We start from the raw sequence: 24,534 nt of genomic DNA on the forward strand, positions 1-24,534 counted from the left end.
TATTGTAAGTACAGTTATGTGTTTGGTTTTATATTTTTTCTATTTATAAAGAAAAGGGTTGTGCTGTAGTTAAGAAAAACGTAATTTTTATTTAAATTATTTAATTTTTCTTTCTGCACAATCATCTCCCATCATTAATTTCAGCCAAATTTTAATTGCGTCTTGGTAGATTGTGGTGTTAATGATTAAACTTGCATATGTGTAAAAATTAAAAAAATATATACATACATATGTGTTTCTATGTATATAAAATGAAAGCTTTTAATGACAAGTGATAAATTGTCTTTGTCAAAGGATACACACTCCCAGTAATCATTGAGGTTTATTGTTTTAGAAAATGAAAAATTTGAAATAATTTTGCTAAATTTCATCACATGTGTATATGTATGTTGGTATTTATAAATGGAAATGATTTTAAGGTTTTTGTTTATCACTGCTTAGAAAAACCAAAAAGTGTTGAATACTAATTATACGCTTTTTAAAAACACATGAATAGTCATTAATCTTAAGTGAAAATGTTAATCATATGTAAAAAACTGTTAAAAGCTAAAATGAGGAAAATCTTTTTTGAAAATGTTCATCATTTATGGTGACATGGGGGTCTCCGTACTTTGTCAGTCTATACTTAAACAGGCAGGGTTGCTAAATGTTAATTTAAGTTAAGTGCCTATTAAAACTATCACTGGGTGTTAATCTAAACATCATTTATTTCTAAACTAGTTAAGTAGCTACAACACTTCTGTATGTTTCTGCAAAAAGAAGGGTTAAATGGTAGATAGCTCATTTTTACATTTAATCAAAATTAAGTGCATTTTAAGTTTCTACTTATCCTAGGTAAATCATTTGATGTTGTTGCCGCTTGAATTACATTTCCTTTATCTTTTCTAAACATTTTGTTGTGGCTATTTATTTGTAATAATATATATTTTTTGGGGGAAATTCAGAAGTTCTTTGTTTAATGTTTGTCTTCTGGGCAATTATAAATTATTTTTTCCCTACTTTCATTCGTCATTTTATTCATCCATCTTTTTGTTGTCATTGCTTTTGTTGGCTGACTGGCTTTTCGGCATTATACATGAGATAAATGTTAAAAGTTAAACTGTTACTGTACTGTGAAAAAGGGTTGGGGATTTGGAAATGAGATTTCTTACAAATGATATACAAACTAATTAAAATTCTTGGGTATATCATCATTAATCAAATGGTTGTGAGTGAAATTATAATGAAATAAAAAAAGAAATATGATTCTGTAGAAAGTTTTTACTTATATGAGATCATCAAGTTGGATTTATACTGATTTCCATTTCCATAGATTTAGCCTTATACGACAATTGGATCTTCACTTCGGAATGACTCGAATCTCATTCGGCCAAGGTTTGCCAACTTAGCGACAACAGTATCAACTGGAGGTTTTTTCTCCAGGGAAGAACTTTCGATGACAACAGATAATAAAGGAAGTGTTTTTTAAAATATTTTGACCTGTAGAATTGTTTGACAGTTAGAATGTTTGCTTTTAAAACAAATTTAGTTTAAACAATATTCAGCACAAAATTTATATCGCAAAATCTGTTTTGAAACATCTAAAAAAAATAATAAATTTAAATGTCTCTCTATACTAATTAATCATTTTGTAAATATATCACTATTATTTCAGCTGTCCAAAAGATCATAATCTGTTTTTCAACTTTCAACGGATGTAACCAACAACGGAAGCGATACTCAACTATACACACTCATATGAAGTTTTTCTTATAAATATTCCCTGTTTATAGGTCATACATTCATATGAAAAACTACATCTTAAGATGACCCACCACAACTATTCTATTAATTATTTCAGCAAGACGCCTGTTTGGCTATACACCAAAATCTATATAATTAATTACTAGCTGTACAATAAACACACAAAAAATATCCTATACTTGACTTCATTTAACATATAAATTTGCACTCCATAAATCTTAAAACAACACAATTTCCAAGCAAATCTGTTTGTTATATTTATAAGAAATAAGGGAGGTCAATTCTTTAAACAATTATGCTAGCTTCACAAAAAGGCTTAAAGTGTTAAATGTATACAAGAAAGACAAGAAAGCTGATTTATAGATAAGACATAAATAAAATTTAAAACAAAATGATTTATTTATTTATAAAATAATTATATGTGGCAATTTTATTATATGTGTAGAAAATCAAATGATAAACAGCCACCCTATTTATAATTTTACCAAAACTAATGACCACTCGTTATGCTTATTTATTTTTTCTATAAAAACATTTGCCATTAAATTTTTAGAAAATTGAATATTGTCAACCACCACCACCTTACAAACAGAGTTGTACATGTGTTTAATGTATGTGTATACATATGAATTCGTATACAGATAAATGTAAATTACTCATATGTAAATATGTAAATTATATACAATTTATCATTTTAATAGTTAAACATTAATAATTTTACTTTAAAAACAATTTGATATGCATAAAAAATCAAGCAAACAAGAAAAAAATATCTACAATTGGAATCCTTTCTTAGTAGAACAGACAACCATTCATATGTGTGCAGATTACATACACATACATAATGATTTTAAGGGTGTCCCCAACCTATTAAAATTTAGGATAACCCAACAGTTAAGCAAGTAGTCAATGTATCCCTTAAAGACAGTAATCGTCACTTATGTCTTATCACTTGGCTGACACCAATATATATTTTGGGTCATTTGACATGTATCCGCTCTTTGTAGTGCAGAGAGAAAACAATTGTTTACTTTATACATCCCAGGTAATCTAGCGTAAAGACAATAGCCACTTAAGTGTATCTAAGTAATCTAGAGTGTAGTCACTTTAAACTGGTTTTAAACAAATTGTGTTGATACAATTCTCATACAGTTTATTTTTGTTTAAGTATACTGATATCCCATGTAACATAACGTGTAGTCAATAGTCACTTTAGTGTCTCTTAGTAACCTATAGTGAAATCACTTTAAACGTTTATTTTGTACTGCACTTTAGAAAGTAGTTGTTTTAGCCACCAATCTATTGGAGAGTTGTCGGGGGAAGGTTTGTTTACAAGCAATCGTTTACTGGACTATCTATGATATGTCCTTTTGGTGACTATTTGTGGTCATTTAGCAACCGTACATGTTAAAATAACTAGTTATGTAGCTGATCAAATAACCAGTTAGGTAACTAGTAAAGTAACTGACGCTATGTAACCAGTATGTGAATCCAATGCATTGACTACTGTAGACCAGCTATCGGACAGTCTCATTGTAATCAAAAAGGAGAGCTTTGGATCTATGCGTATTAGTCAACGTACCTGCTTCTAGGTATGATTAATTTTAGTTTAATAAAAAATTGGAAACCCTTAATACTTTCGTCTACACTTGCATATGAACTTGTATGTTTAGTTTTTTAAAATATTACAGTTCCATTAACTAAACAATGGTAACTGTTATACTTGCATATGTATTAGATAGATTGTATGTGTGTATAAGTGTTTATGTTATTTTTTTAAAAATTGAAACACATTAGTTGCATGTTTACTTACATCAAAGACACAATAACAACAGCAACAACAAGAACAAGAACGCAAGCAACAAAGGACTCAACGCTTCTCTTTTTTATAGTGTCACATTAAAGGATGTATGACAATATTGTGTCTTATGAATGGGAAAAAATACAAGATACCATTGTGTGAGTTCAAATGTGGGGAAATTTACATATGAATACCGAATACAAAATAAATATGTGAAGGTCTATTGTTTGATATAATGAAAAATTATTGGGTAATCAGCAACAGTTTTACAAACGTCTATAGACAGACGACGGCTATATATCTAAAGGATAAAGGATATGATTTTATTGTTTGAAAATAAATTGTAGAGTCATTTGTTAATGTCTTCAAAATAGTAGAAGATATTTAATTTTAATGGATTTTAATTTATGTAAGTATGTAGTACTCATATGCATAGATAAATGGACACAGAGGCGAAACATAAAGAAAATATACATAGAGTGGAAACTAGAAAATGAAACTCAAATAAAAAAATTACTCAAAAAAGTTACGCATACGAATGTTGTTTTTGTTTTCACATAGCTTTTTTACTAATACATTCTCACAACTTAGGTTTTTTTACAACTGAGTTAGGTCTATGACACGAGAGTTTACAATCTATGGCTCCCATGTACATAGAACGCAATTGTGATATACAACAAAAATTTTGGAAATTACAAAATTTTTCTAAAGTGTAATTAATATATAAAATAATATTTCAACAATTATCGATAAACGATATGACAAATTGTATTTTTGAAATAATATTTATTTTCTAAACTTAGTAAAATAATTTCGTAAGGAAATATTAACAATTTACAAAAGAAAATACAATGAGTGGCAAAAGACAAAACACGGAGGTAATTTGCTTTTCAGTTATAAAACATTTTCTCTTAAATTTAAATTAATTTTTCCAGCGCTTTCGTGACAAAACAAGTTATAGCCTGTATTGTGTCAATATCTATGGCTCTGGTTTAAAGGCGATCAAAGATGAATTTAAACGACAAGTTGAAACGGGCTTACGTCAAACCTTGTTTATGGTCGATTTAGAGGAACTTCAAGAAGATCTTAATAATCAACCACGTAATACAAAAATGAGAAAAGAATTGAAGGAAAACTTCAATACTTACATAATAAATTCTCTGATACAACACATACAAGGATTTTGCAAGGAATACGAATTACTAACCAAGAAAATCAATGAAGAATTAAAATTTGATTTATATGAATATTGGCTTCAGCATATAGAAGAGAAACCTAAAATGTCATTAGACAAAACTGATAAAATAAAGGAGAAAAAAACGGCAAAATTATCTAATGCCAGTAAATTAAATAAAATTAACTGCATCAGCTCCTTAAAAGCCAGAGAACATAATAGAGTGGGTCAATCTAAGTTAATGTCTCAAAGAAAGGTTTGTTTGTTGTATGAAATTTCATATATTTGTAATATGAATATTTTCTATTGGAATTTTCAGTACATTAAAGATGAACCCACCTCGGGCAAATTGTACATAATTATTTTGGGCCAAATGAGTGAACATTTCTATACGGATTTATTAAGGTAAGTTATTTTCTTATTTACTGTATTTATTTTCTTATATATTTTAAACAAATCTGTAATTTCATACCTTAAGTGTTTTCTAAAGAGCTATATTGTGCAAAACTTTCTTTATTTTGTTACGTTTTTTATTCTATATATACTTCCTCCTTTCTGCATCTTATACCTCGTCGTAAGCATCTTGAACAATAAATTGCTATTTAAATACCGGAGTCTTAACTTGACATGACACTTACCAACTTATGCAAAACCTTTCCAAGCCATACATGCATTCACTTGGGTATGTATGCAAGTTTTCACACAGAAAGTTTTGAACAAACTAACAAGTGTTTATTTTCAAAAGAACTTTTCTTTCCATACAACAACTTGGGTTGTTCAAAAATGCATTTAAAACTTAATGGTATGACAGGAGTCTGTATGTAGTCTAATGTGCTTTTCTTATTTATTTTCTGTAACTAATTCCCAAGAAAGATTACGTTATGTTATAATTGAAAACTAGATATTCGACAACTTTAAATGTACTCTAAGGTGATGCTAAATACTAAATATCTCCATGAGTATGCTAGATTCCTTGTTTATAGTCCTGCGTTGTAATTAAATGAACACAATAGTATTGCAGAAATACCAATAACTAGAATAAGTCATGAGATTTATAGAGAATTGGCTAATAGAGTATCAAAACATCACACGAGTCATTCGTATTTACGATATCACACTAATGTCAAACATTTAACACAACAAGTATTCGTTGAGCTTTAATTGTTCGGACAGCCACCTACAGCTTAAACGAAAAATAATCAATTAATCTATAGTTTCCACGATCGTTGCCTCTCAGAATCTTTAGTAACTGTTCCCACCACACAATTAGGCCCGAAATATCAATCAGAAGAGAAATTGTACTTCGTTCTGAAAATGATAAGGCTAGCTCACATCATAACCACCTTGGAGCCAGAACACCGACCAGAACAATCAGGCTACCTACTGCTGCATTTCCAAAGTTTTTGCTCTTATTAAGAACGTGTATTAGGTTAAACAAAATGCTGGCATAGTGAACAAGGTCCCTAATTTCAGCAGTATTTTGAAGTATCGATATAATAGATAAACACGGATACAAGTGGTGGAAATAATAAGGAGATCAGTTGGAGTGACCTCCTCACTATTACTTACACCTCTTTCAAATTGAATACGTCTTTCAATAATTGAAAAATGTCCATCACTCCGAATTCTCATGCAAAAGTTTCTAATTCCTTAAGATGTTAAAAATGTTATTCTGTAATTGCAAGGAAAACCTAATATTTTGGCTTGAAGTAACTGGAATGTAGTTTCTAAAATACTTTCCATTTTTATGTAGGGTATAATAACAACTTTATCTTTGTCCATGCAGACATGCATCATGTATGCATTTATCCAAAAAAATGCTATTACTTATAGAAAATTTATGTGCAACACTACAAGAAATTCAAAATAATATTAAAACTTACAAGGGCAGGGGCGGGCGGCAGATAAAGCAATTATTCAATATTTACATAATTTGAATATAAATATTCTTACAATCAATAATATTTAGATAAATAGATTAATAATTTGAACAAGAAAACATTGCCCATTCCACCCCTCCAATCAACTAAGCTCTTTATAAGCAAATGCAAAATATACAAAAAAACTTTACATTTAAATACTAAATAATAGAGAAATATTTATCAAACAAAAGTTTTCCTAATTCCTTATATTTACATTAACATTGACTCCTACTTCTTTTTTGTCTCCTTTTACTTTCAGACGAGATCAACCTCTGGAGGGCATTATAAACTTTATACCAACTGAAAGCAACTATGACATCATGTTGGGCAATAATAAATTACGAAATTTTATTGCGGAAACTTTAGAAATAATTAATTCCTCAATTTATCAAATTAGACAAGAAGTATTTACAAAACAGGTTGGTTTATTTAATCATAATCTACCGATTATATCCAACTGTTTGGCCACAAAACATTCCCGGGAAATCTATGATCAATTAACCTGGAGCATCTATGATATGGACATGTTGAAGCAACAATATGAAATGTATTACTATAGACCTTATCAAGTAATAGATGTTGGCATACCGGTCGGTGTAAATTTAACACAGCTGTATCATGCGGCCGAGTCTTTAAGTATACAGGGTAATTTTCAGAAATGTAATTTACCTATAAATGGCACAGATTTAGCTTCTATAGCTGGTTATTTAAATAGTTTATTAAATACTAGTGATTTATCAGAAGAGTTGCAGCAAAGCTGTTCTAATATATCTTTACAAAACTCATTTTCATCTGTTACCAAAATTCCCAAGTATGAGAGATTAATTGTGGCCGAAAATAATAAATTATTATTAAATATGGTGCAATATGCTGATCTTAACAGATACCAATCAATATATTTATGCTGTTTAGACTACAGCATTTTAAGACAATACGCAATGTCTTCAGAACAACAATTTCTACCGACTTTTATTAGGCATGATGAGCAAAATTTAAGCAATTTCGAATCTCTAACTCTGCCCAAATATGTAAAATTTTATGCCAATGCAGATTGTAGTGGCCAGAGGATTACAGAATTACTTAAGGAATATGATAACTGCGAAATTCAAGAAATTTCTCCCGGCTACAAACTCTACGCTTTTAAAAGATTTTATAATGCCTTAAATGAAGATGATGGCAGAGTGATAATACCCACACGTTTATGTTTTCGTGATTTTAGTTTATATCAAATGGAAGAGTTTTTGAAAAATTTAAAAATTCCCCAACTAAACACAGATTCTCCATCTGAAGAAAGCATTCAGGAGAAAAAAGTAAAAACGGTGGAATTTAATGAAAATATGTTTATAAGACCCAATTCCCTCAAGGCTCTGAAATTGCAAAAAGAAAGAAGTAGTGAAGAAAACAGAAGCAGGAAAAGTGAATCTCGTTCCAGCAGAAGCAAAAATGAGAAGAAATCTTCCCTGAATAAATCAACCACAAAAACCGAAGAATCCATGGGCTTACCTCAAGATCATCCTCTTCTGATGGGTTACAATTTGGAGGATACACTACAGGAAGTTAAATACAAAGTCTCCAAATATTACTTCAAGCTAGGCTTTGTAAAACTCTATGAGGAGATGTGGTGTTTCCAAGTTATGAATAAACAATTGGCCTTAGCTATAAATAATGCAACTATATTTTTCCATAAACCTCGTCGAGAGCTTAAAGGTCTAGGAAATAACATACGTTTGATTACTAACAACAATGTCGATATACGTATACTTAATGATCCCCTGGAGTGTTCAAAGATTGTGATGAATTATCCAAATAGTTTGAGCGTATTCCATCATGATAACTATTGTGAGCAAGTTTGGAATTGCGATCAAACTTTTCGGAATGAACAGCGTAGAATTTATACTACTTTAGGAGCGATAATTGTTTTCTTTAAGAGCAATGATATGATAATGATAATGCGTTATAATGGTGAAGTTTATAGACTTTATCAACACGAGCCTGCGGAAGAGGAGGAAGAAGAACAAGGTTTCACTAGTGATGCAGAGGATGTTCAGGAGAAAAGTTCTGGTTTTAAAGATCTTAAGGCTCAGGGTGACTCGCGGTTTATAATAGATAAAACAAAGTACCTGGAACATAAAAAACCTAAAGGCAAAACAACTGCAGCTACAGATCAGCAGGAAACACAAAGGAAATCTGATCTCCATACTTTAAATTCCAAGAAATCTAGACCATCTCAGAAAATTGGGAGTGAGGAGTCCATACAAATGTCTACCAAATCAAATTCTGTAACAAATAATTTAAGATCTGCTGTAACGAATGAAGTAAACTTCCTAAATTTGTTAAGCTCTACATATGAGCTAAAATATTTACACCTTATTATTACTACTTCGCTAGGAAGGCGCATAAATTTGACACATCAGGGAGAGGTAAGAAAACTGTTCCAATTTTACTGTGTGATAATAATATGATTTCTGTATTTTCAGATTTTTGAGGGACCTCACTGTTCTATAAAGGAATGGCATGATTATTTTGCCAATGAAGCTTATTGTGAGCGCAGTGATGGTGTCAAAATGATTTGGTCTCAAGATTGTTTTAAATGTTTTCATAAAGATGGTTCGGTTTTCAAAACCACTATTGACGATGATATTTTCAGAGAAGAAGTGGATGAGTTTGGTAATTTGTTTATGTAATACTAGCTCACCCGGTTAGCTTACTCACCCCAATATTGGGCTGGGCGAGGATGAAAATCAGTCAGTCACTCAATTGGTAATATTTTTATATTTTTTTTTAGAATCTCAAATTACACAAAGTTCTTCTCACAATCTAATAAAATCAGAAATAGAGGACAATGGAGAAAAACAGGAATTGGAGGGAAATTTCACACAAACTGTTGAAACACTTGGAAAATTGGTAAAGTAATTAAGAGTATCTCATTAATACAGTGTTTAATCTTTAGATCTCTTATGTGAAGCTCTCAACATACATAATTACCGAAGCTGCAGAGGAATATATAACACTAGATGTACCATTTGTAAGCTATTCCTTTAATAGTTGGTTTATGCAACATCAAAATTATGCTGAGGTTTATGTCTTGACTCCAAAGTTACCGAATTTGTCCCCTAGTATGGAAATATTTGGCATAGACAATATACGAATTTATACACATGAAGAAACTTTCTTTAAAGCTGATGATAGTAATGTTTGTGATTACGATTCACTACAATCAGAAGGTGAAGAATATACAACAGATAAATTAAATATTAAGGTTGTAGTTAATGTAAACATTGGTGATCAACTTCATGTGACAGCGGATAAAGAAGCTTGTGAAGTATATGCCGTGTTGGGGCAATCTAAAGTTGAAAAGGAAAGGAAGAGGTAAGAGCATAAGATTTTAAATAAACATTACTCCTTTAAACCTCCTCCTACCACCTTTTATTTTGTAAAGTACACAGTGAAATTCAAGTTATGTTAGGAGATATTTATTGAAATGTTTGCCTTTTGACAACTGTAAGGATTTTCCACAAGTGTATGAATAAAACTTTATTGAGAGTATTAACTCTACATCACTTTACCTCTCTACTTTGCCTCACTAAATTTAACGATTGCTGCAACTGAATTGTGCAGCTCGTTATTTTCTGTATTTTTTTTGTTCGTATTCCAAAGGCAACTAACTCCTGTGATAATACATACTTCAAGTCGTTAGATGAAGAGAAGAAAAACCCTTTAACTTAAGCGAGTGAATGAATATATAGTATAATATGGAGAAAAGTGCAAAAATATTGTATTTATAATGCAACCATATCTTTGCCATACATTGTCGTAGTCATCATTGTGCAATACTTTGCATTTATGATTAGTATAGTGTACTTAGTTGTTGATGGAGTCGTGGGTGAGTGAGTATGATGATGATGAGTATGATTCTGATGCTGGCAATGATAGTTATTTGTTTGTTCAAGGAGTATGTGTTTTTGGTCGGACGGGTTGCATGCATTATTATCTTTACTGTGAACATTATTATGCAAATGAAAATGTTTTATCAAGTGGAAAATTGTCAGTCAGTTAAGAAGTACATTGTGGCGAATATGAATACACAAACCGCAAATTATCTAAAGAATGAATGAATGCGAAAAAAGAAAACAAATATTCTCAAATTCAAATTAACATAAAAATAAATGAATCGTTTTTAAACTCATACATATCTCAACTTGTTTCAGTGATTCCTTGACATTGAGTTTAAAGTATACGGACTGTATAAATGATGCTTTCAAATACTTGGTTAATGAAATTGCCTCATTTGAAACTAATAATAGGCATAAAAAGGAGGAATTTTATTATATAGAACAAATGAATAAGGATTCTGTTATAAGAGGTAAAATAAATATTTTGTATGTTCAATATATATCATTAATTAGTATCAATTAATTAGGTTTTGAGTTTTTCTCTAAGCTACCTCAACTCTCCCTCTACAATTACCATGTAAGCAATAATATTACTCAACTAAAGGCTGTTAATACCATAAATGAATTAATGACCACCATTTGTGATGGTTATAAAGAAGATCTCAACAAGTTTCCTCGCTTTAAACATCCTCACAAGCAAGATATTGATGCAATAGTTGATGTTCCCCAAGTTTTAAGTGCAAAGTAAGTTTTTAAATTTACAACATATTTATTTCCTCATAGTATTTCAAAGTATACTCTAAAATATCCTTTACACGTTCATTGTCATACATTAGAACACGTATTTCTTTCATTTTTTCTGGCTGGCCGAAAGTATTACAGTCAAATCCTTGTGATTTGGACTTTTCCAAAGCAACAATTGGCAATTCACATAAGGAAGTGTATAAACCAATTAACTCACTACGCCTGATTTCCATAAGAACATCTTCTAAACTGGGAATCTCTGATGCAGGATAATTTTCCTTCTCCAATGTCTGCTGCAGTACATCATAATATGTTTGTATTAGTTGCAGGCGATTTTCTCTTAAAACTTGCAATTCTAAACTGGTGTTTAAAAACCAATTAATATCAAAACCACAACTACCCCAGAAACAATTTTGAAAGTCCACCTTTAACAAAAACACAGTTAAAACGGGTTCTAATAAGCCTTAAATCTAGGATTAAATACTTACAAATAGCACATCTATAGGCCTGCCGGAGTCTATGTCGTATTTGTACAGGAAATTATTGACCCACAAATCTCCATGATTAATGACATTGAATTTGGAGTTATTTGAATTGACCACTTCCATAACAAGTTGATTGAATTTTGGTATCACTGCATGTACTCTTTCAGACAAGGCCTCATATTTAGGCCAATTTTTAATCATATTGCCTACATACTCAAAACCCCCAAACGTAATGGCTTGTGCAATAACATCAGATGCGCCTTTCTCAAAATGCGAAGCCCTTAGAGATTTTACAACTTGAGGAAACTTTAAAAAAGAATATATTAAGTTTGTAGCTCACTTAAGTTTATAATAATTAACTTACTTGTTTGGCATATAACATAGAAGCTGCATGAAATTTTGCTATTTTTCTCATCAATACTAGGGCATGTTGTAGATCTAAACCTTTGATGCGATCTGCACAGTAATAACCCAAACTATTTAAGTTTTCCAAAACATAAAATTCTTCCCTTTTGTTCGCTTCACTTATTAAACATTTGGCATATAACTTATTTTCATTTTCACCTTCTACTACATTTAAACACTTTTCCATGGCCGGCAGCACTATGTTAAACATTTCTTTCTCATTTGAACCTATTTCGGCTATTTCCGGTATCATAATTTTCACAATAAAATTTTGCTTCTCAGCATTGCCATTCAATTCATATTGTACATCCACTTGGTATATCTCGCTACAAAAGTTGTCTCCATTTGCCGATGAAAGCTTAAAATTGCATGCTTTCACAATAAAAGCACTCGCATTGTTTACATTGTGATAACTTTGAAGAGCTCTCTTGATAAGTTCTTCGTTGAGTAGGGGAGATAACACAGTTTTCGACATTGCTTGTATATGGGTGAGATGAGGTAGGGAAGGTGAATACAACTTAAAATCACAACAAAAAACACTCTTTAACAATGAAATACAACTTGACTGACGCAGAGCCAACAGCAAACTGAATGGAGCAAGACATATTACTCAAAATAAATTAAAGGGAAAAAAGCTTTAACACATTATGAAATTGTTAATTATACTCGTACTCCAGATTATTATTATCATTAACTATGTAGTTGCATGTTAACTTTAACATGTAGATATTAATTTGTATCATAAAAATATTTATGATTTTTGTTTTTGCAGCATATTTATTGAAATTCCCAAGCAATTGCGAAACATGGCGAATATTACCAAATTTTTAGAACCTTTTGAATGTATCAATTTTAAAAAATTACGCCGCAAATTCAAAAATATTCTTAATTTTTATCTCAAACCACAACAGCTAAACGATTTGAAAACATTTAGTAGTACTAAAAACTGGAAAAGGCGTCATTGGGAACATGAAAGACGACTTTTTAACGAACAACAGCGTTTGGGTCTGTACCAGGCCATGAGTAAACATAAAATCTATCCAAATTATTGGAAATTTACTAACGTTTATAAGGGTGAAATCAGACACATTGAATTTTTTGAGTTCATGCAAAATAAATGTGACAATAAAGAAGAAAAAGCGTCTAATTAAAAAAATCTAATTTGATCTTAATGAAATACATATTTAAGACTTTTTTTTATTAAACAAAACATGTTAATTTGAATAAAAAAAATTGAATTTTAAAGATTTGTTAAACGATTTTATAATAAATATAAAGGGTGGCTTTATCTTTATTACCAATTGAATTTTAAAAAATAAAAATAAATAACTTTGTTAATCTACTTTAATTAACAGTATTTTTGCCGGTAACGGCAGCTTAGCGGTAGTCGAGCTAAACGGGTAATAAATGAATATTTTTCAACACTAGTTGCTCAGAATTGTCCAACACCACCATTAGCTAAGTCCGTAAGCAGTAGGGTTGTATTTAAGTTGATTGTCTAAACTAATGTACAGTTTAAGCTACAGCACAAAATATTTCATCCTAAAGTAATCATATTCAGCGTTGCCCGTAAAATTTATTTCTAAAAATCAAATTGCACATCTGGTAATAATAACTTCAAATCTGGTAACTGCAACTACTACTACGGTAATTACAATCTATTACATTTTCCCCTAGGAACGAAACGAAAAATGTCAACAAAAACAATAAATGTCTGTATCTTCGCTCTTCCAAATTCGATTACATTTCCATGGCCATACAAAATTTAAAGTTCTCCAGAATTTCGAAATATGGCTTTTATATTTTGTTTCCTCCCCCCAACAGAATACAAATGCATAAAATGCCTACGCCAACCACGATAAGGGTGAATATAAAACATATAATTCCGAAAGATTTTACATTCATAAAAGATTTATTTTTTCAAAATATTTTAAAGTATATGCCAAAGTTTCCTTGACACGTACATTGTCATACATCAAAACTCGTATTTCGCTCATTTTCTCTGGTTGGGTAAAAGTATTGTTGTCAAAACCTTGAGATTTGGACCTTTCCAAGGCAAACATGGGGAACTCACATAATGAAATGTAAAAACCAATAAACTCACAACGTTTAATTTCCACAAGAACATCTTCTAGCGAAGGAATTTCTTGTTGAGGGTAATTTTCCAACATCAAAGATTCCTTCAAAGCATCATAATATATTTGTATTAGTTGTTGGCGATTGTCTCTTAAAACCTTCAATTCCAGACTTGAATTCAAAAACCAGTTTATGTCAAAACCACAACTGCCCCAAAAACAATGTTGAAAGTCCACCTTTAACAAAAACAAAGTTAAAACAGGTTCTAAGAAGCCTTAATGTAGGCTTAAATACTTACAAATAAAACATCTATAGGCCTGTTGGAATCTTTGCTATATTTATATAAGAAATTATTGACCCACAAATCGCCATGATTAATAACATTAAATTTAGAGTGCTTGGAATTCACAAGTTCAAACGCCAAACTATTGTATTTGGGTATAATAGAAAGTACCTTTTGAGATAAGGTCTCATAAGTTGGCCACGTTTTAATCATATTAGCCACATATTCGAAACCACCATAGGTTATAACTTGGGATACCTCATCACAAGCTCCTTTTTCAAAAACTGAACCCAGTAGAGATTCTACTACATCAGGAAACTATAAAAATGTGGTAAGAATTATTATTTATCTTTAGTGTTTATAATAATAAACTCACTTTTTTGGCATATAACATAGAGGCTGCATGAAATTTGGCAATTTTTGTCATCAACACTTGGGCATGTTCTAGATCTAAACCTTTTGTACGATCTGCACAAAAGTAACCCAGACTATTTAAGTTTTCCAAAACATAAAATTCATCCTTCTGGCTTTCACTTATCAGACATCGTGCATATAATTTATTTTCATTTAAGCACTTTTCCATAGCCGGCAGTATAGAGTTAAGCATAATTGCTTCATTCGAACCTAGTTCAGCTATTTCCGGTATCACAATTTTTACAATAAATGACGTATTCTCATCATTGCCATTCAACTCATATTGTACATCCACTTGATATATCTTGCTGCAAAAGTTTTCTCCATTTGCCGACGATAGCTTAAAATCGCAAGCTTTCAATGTAAAAGCACTTTTATTTTGTATGTTATGATAACTTTGGAGAGCACGTTTGATAAGTTCTTCGTTAAGTAGAGGGGAAAGCACAGTTTTAGACATTGTTGGCAAGAAGGGTAGGGTAAGTAAATACAATTTACAACAACTAAGCGTGCTCTTTTATAATGAAAATTTGTATAACTTGACTGAAACAAAGCTAACAGTAAACTGAATGGAAAAAGAATATGTAAAGCGAATCTGTAGAAGGTGACGACAGAAGAACAGCTGATTATTTTTATTATTTAGTTGCTTAGACTCTAAGCAACTAAATTTTAGTTGCTTAGAGCAGAGATGCCAGGTACTTTTGATGCCTGTCCCCAATCAAAATTAAAAATATCCCCAAAAACCCCCAAATATTTTTTTTCTTAAAATTTTCACAAAAACTAAACTTCATATTAAATTAATTGGCCAATACCCGTTCAAATTAGTTGTTAAAATATTAAGAAAGTTCCTTCAACCCAAAATTTTTATAAATTAGTCAAAGTTACTTTTGATAATATTCATCCAAAGATTTTGCATAAACCGAGTTGAGAATAACCGATTGTAAATTCAATTTAACCTTACCATCTAAATTTGTTGTGATCTGCACATAAAATTCGACAATTAGACAACTTTTTGGAGATACTGATTCGGATTTAAAGATTGTAACATATTAAGTGCTATTATACGCACATTCAATAGCATTAAACATCTCCATTTTCAATTCAAAGAACATGAAATAAAGTTCAATTATTGATAACTTATTGCTATTACCGGTACTAAAAACAAACCTATCCTAAATAATTTATCCCCATAAAATCCCCGAAATATTTTAATATATCCCCAATAAAATCCCCAGTCCCCAAACAACTTTTTGGAGATACTGATTCGGATTTAAAGATTGTAACATATTAAGTGCTATTATACGCACATTCAATAGCATTAAACATCTCCATTTTCAATTCAAAGAACATGAAATAAAGTTCAATTATTGATAACTTATTGCTATTACCGGTACTAAAAACAAACCTATCCTAAATAATTTATCCCCATAAAATCCCCGAAATATTTTAATATATCCCCAATAAAATCCCCAGTCCCCAAACGAAATTTTCTGTCCCCAAAATCATTACAAAATCCCCATATTTGGGGACAAATCCCCAATACTGGCAAGCCTGGCTTAGAGTCTAAGACAGACATCGGCAGAGTGTAAAATTGCCTTTACACACTAACACCACTTCATTTTGTTTTTGCGTTTTTTGAGTAGCGCTCTCTGACATTTAGTGCACTAAGACAAAGGTTTGTAAAATTGTTTGCGAGAATGACTTTTTTAACTTTTTTGCCAATTACGTACGTGTGAAAGAAAATAAAACCAGAGAGCTGTTAAGGTAGCTCTTTGCCGATGTCTGGTCTAAGTCATGCCCAAGCCCAGGGCACACTTAGAAAGGTGACTGCATCACTACAACAATACAAAAACAACAGGTACTTTGTTTTTGTTAAAAAGTGGTTGAACTGTCAAATTTGCCTGTTGTTGTTTTTTGGGTTGTTGCTTTTGGGTTTGTTGTATTTTTCGCCACAACAACCACAAGTGAATTGACAATTCAAACTGAATAAAAAAAATAATCAGCTGTTTCATCGCAGTCACCTTTCTAAGTGTGCCCTGGGCTGTGTGTTTTGTATACTCACTTGAGCACTCAGCACTAGCAATACAAAATACACAAACAACTTTGTCTTATTATTTTTTGTCGTTCTTCAAAGCAATAACACTTTCGTATACTTTGCTGGTAAACATTGACGACTGCGATCATCAATGTAGATTTTGTTTTTGTTTATCGTATCATATTTTAAAAATGTGTGTTTTGAAAGTGACCCAGCAGTTAAGCAAGTTGTCAATGTATCCCTTAAAGACAGTAATTGTCACAAATGTCTTATCACTTGGCTAACTCCAATTTATATATTTTGGTCATTTGGCACGTGTGTGCACTTTGTAGTGCAGAGAGAAGACAATTGGTTACTTTATACATCCCAAGTAATCTAGCGTGAAGACAATTGACACTTAAGTGTCTCTAAGTAATCTAGAGTGTAGTCACTTTAAACGTTTTGTGAGTAATTCGTACAAACTGGTTTTATACAAATTGTGTTGATATAATTCTCATACAGTTTATTTTTATTTTTGCTTAAGTATCTGGTATCCCATGTAACATAGCATGAAGTCAATAGTCACTTTAGTGTCTCTTAGTAACCTATGGAGAAGTCACTTCATACTTTTTTTTGTACTGCACTTTATTTTACCCACCAGAAGCGTTGACTACTTTGATCAGCTATCAGATAGTCACATTGTATCAAAAGAGTCAATTGAACCCCTGCTTAGGACATGTACGTGTTAAAATAACTAGTCAAGTAGCTGATCAAGTAACCAGTTACAAAGCTAGCAAGGTAACTGACGCTATGTAACCAGTATGTGAATCTAATGCGTTGCCTACTTTGGACCAGCTATTAGACAGTCCAATTGTAATCAAAAAGAGACAATTGACCCCCTGCCTAGGACATGCCCGTGTTAAAATGACTAGTCACATGGCTATCGAAGTAACTAGCTCCCACCCTAAAGGATGGGTAAAATCACTAGTTCGGTACTGTCTCCTCGAACTGCTGGGGAGTTTTATTTTCTTTTTTCTTTGTATGAATTGGTTTTAACAACAAAAAAATATTGAATAAAAAGTAGTTTTTCTTTAAATGTATTGGTGTTTACTCTTCCATAAGGAACTTGTGGGCACCCTAAGCCTTAGACAATTGAACTGTCAATTCACTTGTGGTTGTTGTGGCGAAAAATACAACAAACACAAAAGCAAAAACAACAACAGGCAACTTTGATAGTTCACTTATCTTTTAACAAAAACAAAGTACCTGTTGTTTTTGTACATGTTGTATTTGTTGTAGTTCTGTCGTCACTTTCTATAGATTCGCCTTGGAATATGTAGTATCAAAATTCACATTTTATATTGCAGATATGCTGATTATCAATTACTTTTGGTTGTATGGTAACTTTTATAAATGGATAGTTTTCATGCATAATCACAATTAATCAAATAAATAAAGTAATTGGGAGGTAGGTATGACAAAATTTTAAACGCATTTCAAAATAAACTCTTACAATATGCGGATACATAATTTAAAAATGTTCTTAGTTATTGTAATATAATAACTTTTTACATCAAACTACAATAGCTATTATTTTTGAGCTTATATTAAATTAGGGACATTGTAACGCCATTCAAACTGTGGGAAATTTACTTATGATTATCAGGTCATAATTTTTGTAATTCATGGGAAATGTAACAATATAGAAGAGCCTCATATTAATAAAATAAATGTGTAAACCGATTAAAAAAAGAATAATATAAATTATAAACAATTTAATTTTCCACTGTAGAGGTTATTAGCAACTGCTGTCCCTCCCCATCTTTTTAAATATTCTTATAATAAAATTTGCAATAAACATTATCCAACACTACTGTTTTTGCACTTACCCACACAGGTTTATTGATGAGGTGTATTTAGTTGATTGTTGTCTCTGCTAAAGTCGAAGATATGGATATTGCAGTGTCTGAAGCAGAAGTTAAGGCAGGAGGTTCCATCTCTAACAAACACTATTATATTTGTCTATAATTTTTTTATAACTCGATAAATATAACTTGATATATTTTTTATAAATCGAAAATCTAAGCGATAACACAATGATTTTCTTTCAAACTTTAAATGATTTTTTCCACTTATTACATATTTAATTGGATATTTATATTTAAATATCCAACTTTACTTTATATTTAAATTGCAAATTTATATTTGCAATTTACTATATTTTTCCACAATTTTTATAATTTTTTACTTCACTAAACACACACAAAACCCCGACGCATTCCGCTTGAAACCGATTCTTATTATTTATCTAAATACATATAATCTAAATACATATATACTTTTTTCACATTCAAATAAATTATTTATCACTATTTCACTTCGAATATATAAACATAATAAAACCGACTAACCGATGCGCACCGTTTTAACTGTGGCTCGAAACTGAAACGAAAAACAAAAAAAAATATATAAATAGTATGTGAGAATGGTAACTGTTTACATACAAAAGTTAAATTATCACTTATGGTGGAGTGTATTAAAACACATAGATAAATTCAAATACAGCTTAATTTCACAATGTTGTCTTGACTAATGTCTATGTTGTAGATTAGGCAGTTTAAGGTAAAACAGTTTCAAACAGTATTACCTATACAATTATTAAAAGTAAAATGAAACATCTGGCAACATACTTGTTGTTGCACTTTTGCTCTTCCTCTTTTTTGTAATGGTTTGTGTTTTTAAGACAGTGATGTTCAAAAATAAAAATGAAGATATTTGGTGAGAGAGCTACCCAGCAAACATAATGTCAAACACTTAAAATAATAACAAAATGAAGAAAGTTTAAATTTAGAATTTTTGTCAAATAAAACCAATTTATTAAATGAATATAATTTAAATTTTAAGGAAATGAAAGAATATACATTATACGGCCGAAATACTCTCAAATTTTTTATTTATTTTTAACTTTGTTTTTTTTTGTGTTCAATTGTTATTGAAACGCGTGTGTTTGCTATGCTTCATCCAAAAACCAACCAACAACAATGCTTATTGAATTTCTGAAAAAATGAGACATTTATTACGCTCTTTAAAAGAGCGTAACAAATGTGTTTAAATTTTTAAAACAATTGTTGTATGGGATGAACATCACTGATTTAAAGCAACAGGATTACTTTCCTACTCTTCACTTCTTAATATTTCATTAAATATTAACATTAATGCATAGTTTATTACAAATATTTAGCAACAATTATATTTTTTATTCACAAATTTATTTAATTTCTGAAACACACACAACAACCGACGCGTACCGTAAGAACTCCGTTAACAAACTGAGAAGCTCAAAGAAAACTAGAAAAACAATCAAAAAAGAGAGAAAGCGCAAAATGCAAATTAGTGAGAGCGTGAGAAAGTTTACATCAAAGGAGATGTGATAATTTACTCAAGGTTAAATTTGTGTTAAATTAAACCTATTTCTTTTTTAATAATAAACAATGATAAATGTTAAATGCTTTTACATCTGTGAATATTTTTTAAACATATCTATCAAGGCGAATTTATACAAGGTGGTGGTAATTCTACAAAAACAACAAATGGTCTTAACAAATGTCAAAAAACAGAAATTAAAAATTAAACAAATATGTATTAAAACTAAATATAGTGTAGATAATTGAATAGGGAAGGCTTTACTTATTTATGCAAAATATAAATATTTTGTTAATTTACTTAGAATATGTAGATATTGAAGTATAAAAACAAGCTTTGACAGGAGTTAGAACCAAACAAGCGAAAAAAGAGTAATCAGCTGATTGACTGACTCCACCTTGTATAAATTCGCCTTGATTTCTATCTATATAAATTTATAAATCTCTTTGTAAGTTTGTTTGTTGGTTTGTTTATTTGTTTGATTTTTATCTTATTAAGAATAGAGTGAGGTAGTATAATTTGTTGAACAAAATTTTAGAACAAGTTGGAAATATTTTCGAACACAACGTTGATTCAAATTCCGGCACCAATCTTACAATCAGAATTAACTTTGATTTCTCTTTTTACACTTTTCATATATTCGTCATGGAATCACAGTCGAAATACAAGATCAAAAAGTATACAAACAATTTAGTATGTATGTAGATATTTTTTATTATTTCATTTTAATTTGAATAAATACATTGCATATTTAATATTTTATAGCTGTAATTGATCCTGTATATCTGCAAATATTCTCCTATTTCCCCTAGCGGATTCTTTTAAACCATTTAAATAATTTTCAGCAACAACACCATTAGCATTTTCAACGCCTCCCATGCCATAGCCAGTACTAAATGACGATACTGCTCCCACATAGGTCTCCAGGTCTATATCAATTTGTTTACGCATCGGCAATTCAATTTTAGTTTCAGCATCTAGTATATTCTGTTTTTCATCGTCAAAACATGTAAAGGATTGATGAAGAACCTTTTTATCGTCGTCATCGCTTTTTATGCGTATTTTACAGCCAAAAGTGTTCTCGGGGCATTCAACATCACCACAAATCCATTTATCTTGTGTTAGAAAAATGTTAAACATTGAAATTTCTGTAAAATTTCTTAACATATTTTGGAATTTTGTTTACCATTTTCATGTTGAAAGTTTAGTGTTTCTATGTAGGATACAGAGTCAGTAGGTTTTGTTGTAACACTTGGGAATGTTACATAAACAATTAGTAATGAATAGAATATTAAAAAAATTGACATGACAGCAACTAATAATATGTATTGCAATTTAACAAATAACTGCGCAATACTGTGGTGTGTTAATTTTTGTTCAATGTTTTAAATAGTTTTTTTTAATTTTTTCCACCCAATTTAATTTTCAAATATGTCATATTATTTAACAAAAAAAAAAGTTGGTTTGAAATCTGTATAAAATATTAAAATGATTTACAATCCAAAAATATGTTCAATTTTTCACACTGTTTGTCTTTGATTTTTAAAGCTTGCTAAGAAATATATTTAAAATCATATGGAATTTAAAAATAATTTATTAAAAGGGTATAAAATATTCGTTTTACACGCTAATTGAGTTTTGCTCTATATTTACATACATATATTTAATTTAAAAGTTTATCAAGACCACAGAGAGCATGTTATTTTTACTCTTAAACCGTTTTTATTTAGAATTTGTTTTGAATAGAGATGAGTTTATTAATTACCGGTGGTTTTTTTTTCAAATATGATAACAATAAAAATGTAAACATTTAAATTAAACAATAAACAACTAAATATAAAATGCAAAAAAATATAGTTTTGTTTAAGTTTGTTTAAAAGTTATGAATAATTGTTTCCCTGCAAACAAGCAGGTTTAATGTTAGATAGAGAATAATTAATATTCTCAAAGGTTTGAAAACAATAGGACTGTGTTTCTCCACAGTTAGCAGTGTTTTTGCTCAAACTGTCTAAAAAGATTTAAAATTATAAAGGTTGAAATTAGACTTGATATCAAAGAAGAACAGATGACCTTGAAAGCTCTGTAAAAGATAATTCTATAAAAATATAGATTTATTAATATAACAAGGTCGGTAAACTGAAACCTAGTGTTTTCTGGGTTGCTACAAATATGGCCAATATGACAATCAACAGAACTACTTGCATGTTGCTAATTGTTGCTTCAAGCCTGGCTATCATTTATTATTAATCAGTTAATACAAAGTAGCAGTCCTAAGCAGTGTATACAGGACGCTATAATATTTATGAAATCAAATGCTCGGCAAGATTAATCAAAATAAAAGAAAGTTTGTTTAAGAAAAAAATATTTGGGGATTTTTGGAGATATTTTTAATTACTTTTGGGTACCTGGCTACAAGTGGTTACATGCGATCATCTTATGACTGTTCAATAGCTGAGCATAGCTAGGTGTGAAACCACCATTTTATCCGAGCTCACTCCCTAAACATATAAATATCACTAGCTTCGGGGATTTCGACTGAATCAGTCAGTCAGTATCATTATTCTTGTGTATACATAGTTGAACATATTGAAATTTAACCAATTCTTTCAAAATTCTGTCAAATCAAAAGCAAGATAATTTTGTTTCATTGTATTGAGCAAAACACCTCAACAATAAAATAAGTGTCTCTTTAATTAAAAAACCAACCAAATAGTAAATACTTTAAAAAAAAAATTAACTAGTTTACTTCGAACCAATTGAGTCGGTAGTTCAATTCGTATGAATTCATAATTCCACCTATTAACCCTCCCTATCACCTCTCGAGCAAGAACATTCTTAGATATTTGAATGGAAAATGCTCTTGTTAGTTTATTTCTACATGTGTTCATACAGAATGAAATACGCTGTAAAATTATAACAAATATTAAATATTATTTTTAATTTAGTTTGTTTTTATTTCAATTGAGACGGGAATTCTATACGGACTGTTAGAATCATAGGGTATTGGTATATTTTATTTATATATTTGTATAGTTTATTCTATGTTTAGTATCGTCTAGAACTTGCAGTACATCAAGTCGCAATTTGATCGTGTACAAGTATCATTAAATCTTCAAAAATTATGTTTATCAAAATGTTTAAATTATTAGCTATTTGTGTGCTCTGCTTCAATGTGTACACACTAGCGCGTTCCGTGTCAATATCCCAGGTAGGAGATGTAATAATTGAAAAATCGGATGGTAAATTGTTATTAATTAATATTTATAATTTAGTAAAAAGCTAATTATTTTTTTTTTAGATAAATGGAAATGTGATAAGATCGAATGTCCCCCAGATACTGATCGTTGTTTCGTTTCAAAATCCAATAAAGAAGAACCCTCAATTCTAAAACGTGTCAATTATTGCTATTCCAGAGACAATCAAATATTGAAACAATACGTAAATGAAACACCAGTTGATCCCACGACCAAAATTAATATGCAAATCACCACCACTCGTCATGGTAACAATATCGGTGGTAGTATTGGTAATTCTGGAACACTGGAGGATTTCGATGAGGAAAAATTCAATCATGAAATGAATCAGATGCAAGCCAACATAAACTCCCAAATGGCAAATATGGATAAGGAAATGGAAAATCAAATGCAACATTTACATTCCAATCTACAAAATATGAATGAAAACATTAACAAAAACCTCCAAAATCAAATGGATAATTTGCATGAAAATCTAGCTCAAATGCAATATAATTTGGATCACATGTTTGATTAATGATGCCAAGATTTTCAGTATTTGAATGATAAAAAAAACAAATCCTTTAGTTTAGTGGACAAATCTGAAAAAAACAATATGTTAACAAATGATTTTGTTGATTTCTGTTTATTGCTAATGTTCTGTTTATGTTTTTTATTATTATTGAAAATAAATAAAAGTAATTGTAATACATTTTGGCTCAATAATTTCAATAATTTCAATAATTTCAAATTAAATGAATTTTTCCGTTTTTACCATGTTTGGTTCGATATATCAAATCTATAATTTGAATATAGAACTGTGAACTCATAATAAAATATTTATGTATATAAAAATAAATACAATTTTTATCCCTTAAAGTTCCGAATTTTCAAAAAGTACCAAATAAATTTTAGTATTTTTTTGAT

The 24,534-nt window shown here is 30.2% G+C and overlaps 5 protein-coding genes across 5 annotated transcripts; 2 read left to right on the forward strand and 3 right to left on the reverse strand.

Moving 5' to 3' along the window:
• Positions 1-4,395: 4,395 nt before the first annotated feature.
• ms(2)34Fe (male sterile (2) 34Fe) lies at positions 4,396-13,318 on the forward strand. The gene is made up of 10 exons (XM_065506118.1): positions 4,396-4,422; positions 4,480-4,974; positions 5,038-5,123; positions 6,900-9,060; positions 9,118-9,307; positions 9,426-9,544; positions 9,606-10,009; positions 10,849-11,003; positions 11,061-11,277; positions 12,940-13,318. Exons 1-10 carry the CDS (start codon positions 4,396-4,398, stop codon positions 13,316-13,318), a joined length of 4,233 nt encoding a protein of 1,410 aa, XP_065362190.1.
• On the reverse strand, positions 11,283-12,743 carry LOC135955053 (uncharacterized). Its single transcript, XM_065505339.1, has 3 exons — positions 12,127-12,743; positions 11,766-12,068; positions 11,283-11,702 (listed from the first exon to the last, which is right to left on the reverse strand). The coding sequence occupies exons 1-3, from the start codon at positions 12,640-12,642 to the stop codon at positions 11,292-11,294; spliced, it is 1,230 nt and encodes a 409-aa protein (XP_065361411.1). The 5' UTR covers positions 12,643-12,743; the 3' UTR covers positions 11,283-11,291.
• A 742-nt stretch (positions 13,319-14,060) lies between the features above and the next one.
• On the reverse strand, positions 14,061-15,484 carry LOC135954644 (uncharacterized). Its single transcript, XM_065504852.1, has 3 exons — positions 14,903-15,484; positions 14,542-14,844; positions 14,061-14,479 (listed from the first exon to the last, which is right to left on the reverse strand). Exons 1-3 carry the CDS (start codon positions 15,395-15,397, stop codon positions 14,069-14,071), a joined length of 1,209 nt encoding a protein of 402 aa, XP_065360924.1. The 5' UTR covers positions 15,398-15,484; the 3' UTR covers positions 14,061-14,068.
• A 5,579-nt stretch (positions 15,485-21,063) lies between these two features.
• On the reverse strand, positions 21,064-21,681 carry LOC135953235 (uncharacterized). Its single transcript, XM_065503018.1, has 2 exons — positions 21,561-21,681; positions 21,064-21,489 (listed from the first exon to the last, which is right to left on the reverse strand). The coding sequence occupies exons 1-2, from the start codon at positions 21,679-21,681 to the stop codon at positions 21,134-21,136; spliced, it is 477 nt and encodes a 158-aa protein (XP_065359090.1). The 3' UTR covers positions 21,064-21,133.
• A 1,462-nt stretch (positions 21,682-23,143) lies between these two features.
• Positions 23,144-24,320, forward strand: LOC135955109 (asparagine-rich protein-like). The gene is made up of 3 exons (XM_065505411.1): positions 23,144-23,374; positions 23,434-23,613; positions 23,673-24,320. Exons 2-3 carry the CDS (start codon positions 23,496-23,498, stop codon positions 24,143-24,145), a joined length of 591 nt encoding a protein of 196 aa, XP_065361483.1. The 5' UTR covers positions 23,144-23,374; positions 23,434-23,495; the 3' UTR covers positions 24,146-24,320.
• The last annotated feature ends 214 nt before the right edge of the window (positions 24,321-24,534 follow it).

The sequence above is a fragment of the Calliphora vicina genome, chromosome 3 (assembly GCF_958450345.1).
Source record: "Calliphora vicina chromosome 3, idCalVici1.1, whole genome shotgun sequence".
Lineage (NCBI taxonomy): Eukaryota > Metazoa > Arthropoda > Insecta > Diptera > Calliphoridae > Calliphora > Calliphora vicina.